At 52.5% G+C, this 5,615-nt stretch overlaps 1 protein-coding gene across 1 annotated transcript in view; it reads right to left on the bottom strand.

Moving 5' to 3' along the window:
- Positions 1 to 5,615, bottom strand: part of TMC3 (transmembrane channel like 3) — a 35,447-nt gene that overhangs the window by 26,270 nt on the left and 3,562 nt on the right. The window contains 2 exon segments of the mRNA XM_029951974.1: positions 102 to 193; positions 5,440 to 5,515. Of these exon segments, the coding sequence (XP_029807834.1) occupies positions 102 to 193; positions 5,440 to 5,515 (168 nt within the window).

Raw genomic sequence — 5,615 nt, 5'->3', positions numbered from 1 at the left:
GTCCCACATGCAGCACGAGGACCGGGACAGGCAGCCCCTTCTCCGGCCACCCTGTCACCGGGCTGCAGCCAACCACGTCCCCCGGCCCCTCCCCCGAGCACCCACACTTACTCTCGATTTTCTTTATCCTCATCTCCCAGGGGATGAAGCTGACCATGAAGTTACAGGCCACACGTGCAAACTTCCGCCAGAGCTGAAAAGGAGGGAGCAGGGTTAGAGGGTGTTACATTGTCAGGATGGCAGCGACATGGTGATGCTAAGGTCCCCGGAGGAGGTGGGGCTCCCAGACACGCTGTCTGATACCTCTAATGATGACGGCACCGCACCTGGGGCAATGCTAGGACACAGCAGCCCCTGTCAGCTCTGAGCTGTGGCACCTGCCTCGGGCCTGAGCTGTGGCGTCTGTGTGGAAGTGCACTTGGTCCAGGGTCACAGGCTGCCTGACCCCTTCCGTTCCTGCTGGGTGACTAAGAACTGTGGGAATCACTTGAGGAGTGATGTCTGCTCCGAGGCTGGGGCCCAGGAGTCCACCTGGCCCGCACACTGCCCCGGTGACCACAATATCTGTTTGGGGACGAAGAGTCTAGGACATCCCAGAGCGCCAGCCCTGCCCACTGTGCACCTGTGCTGGATGCCTGCCCTCTCTCCCGGCAGAGGCTGCCAGCGGGGGGAGATCTGCGGATCTGTCTTGTGTGTTTAAGACGCAACTGCCAAGAGTTCAACCCCCCCCCCCCAAGGAGAATACAGCCCCGGGCGCTCTGACGCCGCCGCTGCTCCTGGCAGGCTGGCCGATTAACACGCAAACACTCTGGGCTTGGGTTGGAAGCAGTCATATCACCGCAGAAGGAAGGGCTCCAAATGCAATTACAGGATCCCGAGCTCCGAGCCAGCGCCAGTCCTGGTGCCGTTCGGGCGTGTCTGCCGAGGTCAGACCCGTGAAATGAAAATCTGCTTGAATTCTGTCGGACGTGGCAATTGTTGCTGGTCTCCTTTCCTGATCCAACACCTGCTCAGGCCTGACCGTGCCCGAGATGGCTCCACACGGTTCTCCGGAGGGAGATGGACTCTTCTGTAAATGTCCCGATGATCAGTATTCTTGTCATGGTCATCATGTCCTGCCTCGTGCTGCCGTTTCCCCCGTGACTGTGCCCATTGGCTTGGAGGCGCAGACCAAAGCTTCTGCTCTGCTGTCCCCCCAGCAAGGGGACACAAGGTGCTCACACATCCTGGGGGAGGGTTTGGTGTCCGAAGGCAGCTGAGTGTCTGGCCTCCGGTGAAGGCCTGCGGGGTAAGAGACGCTGGAGGCCCCCAGACCTGGATTCCAGCGCCAGGTCCCCGGCTACCCTACCACGTGCTCCTGGGAAAGGTATTTTCTTCCTTTGGGATTCAATTTCCTCATCGGTACAAGAAGCAGGATTCCATCAGTGGAACTCAGAGTTACTCTTTCAACTTAAATTTTGTTGAATTTCGATGAGAATTTCAGGGCACGGACCAGACTAACGCAGGACAACTTTTTAAAGTTTGAGACACAAAACCTCCTCCCTGGCCTCTGGTGTTCGTGTGACAAGTCAGGGCCCCGAACTCAGCTTCAAGGGCCCCAGACCCCCGACGCTCATTCTGATAATGATACACTAGCCTTCTAAGGGAGCTTCCTGGACGTACATGTGACTGAAAAATGTGATTTGTTGATGACCAAGATTCCAGAGGCATGGGAAAAAACACCTGATTCTCTGATGATTTGCACCAAATCTCCGTGGAAAGCCATGAAGCTCTGAAATGATTTGAGATTTTAAGAGCAGAGCAAAGACAAAACCAAGCAAAACCAGCAGCTGGACTTGGAAGAAAGGGGTCTTAACTGTGGCCCGGGTTACTGAGTTTAGGACGACTCCGGACCAAATAAGCTCATTCTTCCCCCTTTGGAGAGGCTTGTGAGTTTACCTGGAATGAACATGTTCTAACAACACGCATTCCGGTTTATGAAAAACGTACTCATCCAGAGCACCTGCTGAGCACCCGCGAGCACCTGCTGAGCACCTGCTGAGCACCTGCCTCTGTTTCTAGTTCCGTGGACGCAGGTGGACAAGACGCATAAGACGTCAGCGGCCCCGGAGCTGGCGTTCAGATAGACGGAAGGCAGCAAACGAGGCGCAGCCACCGTGGGACATGGTCTGTTAGGACTGGGGGAGAAAGCTCCTCCGAGGAAAGTCTGTCTGCAGAGCTCATCCTTGAGCTGAGGCTTGAATGAAAATAAATCAATATTTCAAGAAATAAGAAATTGGTAGAGGGGCTCTCTAGGAGGGTGGACAGCACGCAACCCTCGAGCTAGCACGTGCTGGGCATTTTACAGCAGAAGATGGAAGAGGGGGAGGAGGGGTGAGATCCAACAGGTAGGCAATGGCCAGATCAGGTGGGTCATGGGAAGGAGTGAGATTGGACTGTAAGTGTAATGATTGCATATCTATCCATCTATCTATCTATCTATCTATCTATCTATCCATCCATCCATCCATCCATCCATCTCTTTATCTCTCTCTCTCTCCCTACATATCCATCCATCCATCCATCTCTTTCTCTCTCTGTTTTAAGTAAGGGATGGCTGGAGCAGTCACTGTCTCATGGCCTGCCCTGGCTCCTGCACGGAGGAGAGTGGATTCTGGGGGGATGTGGGTGCAGGACAACCTGGCAGGAGCCAACCAGCCCACCCACCAGCACAGGTGGGGCCAGGTCACGCCATGCGGGCTCTCGGGAAGGTGACCTCCCTTGTTGGTCTCGCATGAAAAACAAAGGACACAGAATATTAGAACCAGATGGAACCTTGAAGATCACACGCGCAAACCGAAGTCAGAGCAGAGAAGCGACGGCAGAGAGACTTGGGCGTCCCATCTCCTGCTGCGGCGACTTCCCGGTCCCGGCGGCCTCACTGCTCAGCCCTCGCTTCCAGAAGAAACACGGACGCATGTTGTCGCTGATAGCACCGGCCTGCGAGGAGGCTCAGTGGAGCCCCAGGCGAGGGAGGACACAGGTGGAGACGGGGGGGGGGGGCTCCCCAGGATCCCTTGTGTCCTGCGGCCGTGATTCGCGGGTCTGACAGAGCGATAGCCCCTGCGCGGGGTGACGGAGTCTCAGAGCCGGAGTCATGGAGAATGGTGGCCCTGTTAGGCGAAACGTACTCTTCGGAAAACGGTCGCTTCTTCGTCATACAAACCAGGGGCTGTGGACGGGGGCAGGCTGCGCGGCTGGTCCTCAGTGGCTTGAATCAGAGTTTCCAGCGTAAAATATTACAGGGGCGCTTGGGCAGCTCAGTGGGTTAAGCGGCCGACTCTTGATTTTGGTTCAGGTCATGATCTCACGGGTGTGAGTTCGAGCCCCATCTTGGGCTCTGTGCTGGCAGCTCAGAGCCAGCTTTGGGATTCTCTCTCCCTCTCTGCCCATCTCCCCCGTCTCTCAACAACAACAAAAAAACCAATTATAAATATAAAACGGTGGAGGAATGTTGTTCTGAAACAGCGCGGAGGGAAAGAACCAAAGTATGGAGACACGTCTCTGACACTTTACCACACCCCCAGAAGGCAGAATCAGCCCCGTCAGGACACGACCCCAGGGCCTGGAGCAGAGTATGGCATGTGGGTTAAACTGAGCTGGATTGAACCCCTTTCCGCGGGGCTGTGGCTCCTAGAAAGGCATCACTGAGCCCCTGTGGGGAGTCCGTCAGGGTGAGGCTGGAAATTCAGGTTCCCTTTCTCATCCTGGAAACCCCGAGTTAATAGGTCAGCCCACTGTCGAGTGATTTTAATCCTTACTGACGCCACTGTGGTAAATGTTGTAGTGCCTTTCAGTCTTGTGTACAACAAGGTGTCTGAATAGGACCTTCTAGTATTTTCCAACTGTCTTCCCAGAGCCTTGCCTGCTGTCTGTTTAGGGAAAATGAGGGAGCTGGGAAACAGACATGGTTAGTGTTGAAAAGATAATTTTTTGTAATGTATTTACTGCGGGAGCCCATCATTACGTGACAGGCGTAAGCCGTCAGGCGGGATCTGGGTCCCAGGAACGGGTTAGCGTTTTCAGGCACAGCCCGTGGAAGGCAAGGAGAAAACCCAGGCAGAGCCTCGAGGCTCCCCTGAGGCTTGATGATTTTTCAATTAAGTGAGATTTATGACCGGCTTTAATTTAAACATCATTAAGAATTTTGTTTGTTTCAGAGACCCTAAAAAGAGTATATTTGTCAGCTCTAATCTGCTAACATGTAACAAACTTAAAAAAATCCAATATTGGCAAGAATATTATGAAAATAGTAAAACTTGGCATGAATGGCAAGATGAACTACCAAGGGTTTTGGAAAATAGTTCATTAATATTTATCAAGAGCCGGGTGCCTCGGGGGCTCCCTCGGTCAAGCATCCAACTCTAGATTTCAGCTCAGCTCATGATCAGATGTTTTGTGAGTTCAAGCCCCGCACTGGGCTCTGTGCGGACAGTGCGGAGCCTGCTTGGGATTCTCTCTCCCTCTCTCTCTGCCCCTTCCCCGCTCACACACTCTTTTTTCTCTCTCTCAAAATAAATAAATAAACTACAGAAAAAAAGACTTATCAAGAAAGAGCCCAAAGATGAATTTTATTGTTTTCTACAATAATTATAGTTTTGGCATTTATCCTTGGAAAGGAATTTTAAAAGGTAGAAAAAGCAATATGTGTGAAGATATTCTTTGCAGGGTTATTAATACTAATGAAACATTACTGGCCATTTAAGGCTTCACGGCAGACAGATCACTAACTAGGTTAATGTAGTTATCTGTCACGGGAAACCGTATGTATAAAACGTTCATAGCAACACTGGAAAATCCTCGTGTTGTGGGTCAAGAGGAAATAAAATCAAGACAACAATGTTGCATACTGTGACTGCGTGAAAAATGATAGATTCAGGGACTGAAATATGAGATTTTAAAAAAGATACTAAAGAAGAGGATGATTTTTTTCTTTGTCTTCTAAACATTTATGGAAATGATCGCAATGTCTCTCTAAACAGGTAATTTCAATGCGACACTAAAGTGTAGCTTTCAGGGACTGAACGGGAAACGTAACAAACAAAAAACTTAGCACTGAGTTCTCAGAGTTCTCAAATCTATGTCACTGGGATAGATCTATAACGTTCCCATTACAAGACACGCCGTACATGAAACGCACACGTACGGGCGGGAGTAAGTCAGGAAAGATGCTAGATCATTCTCTCAAGGGAAGCCACCTCTCCTGGGATGAGTTAGGCTTACCCAAGGTCATGTACAAATGGTGAGCGGCGTCAGGGACTCAAGTCCAAGTTCTGGGATATGCAGACCCCCCCCCCCCATTACTCTACCGCCGCGGCTGCACGCAGCACGGTGTCACGTGCCTTCCTGCCCCCTGGGCTGCCGGCAGGGGTGGCCTTGCCCGTGCGGACGCGCCCTCACCTCTGCACCTGCCGCTTGGTAGCCTCGGGTCCTGGTCAGCCTCCCTTCGAACTTCAGCACAATCTCCTTGGCTCGCCTGAGAGGGGAGAAGCGAGACGGTGAGCGCGGCCCAGCGCGGCTGGGGTCTTGGCGGGACGTGTGGATGCGTGACATGCGCAGTGGCCACACGTGAGGGG

The sequence above is a fragment of the Suricata suricatta genome, chromosome 9 (genome assembly GCF_006229205.1).
Source record: "Suricata suricatta isolate VVHF042 chromosome 9, meerkat_22Aug2017_6uvM2_HiC, whole genome shotgun sequence".
Classification (NCBI taxonomy): domain Eukaryota; kingdom Metazoa; phylum Chordata; class Mammalia; order Carnivora; family Herpestidae; genus Suricata; species Suricata suricatta.
Note: the sequence above shows the minus strand (reverse complement) of the source record. Positions and strands in the feature narration are given on the sequence as shown.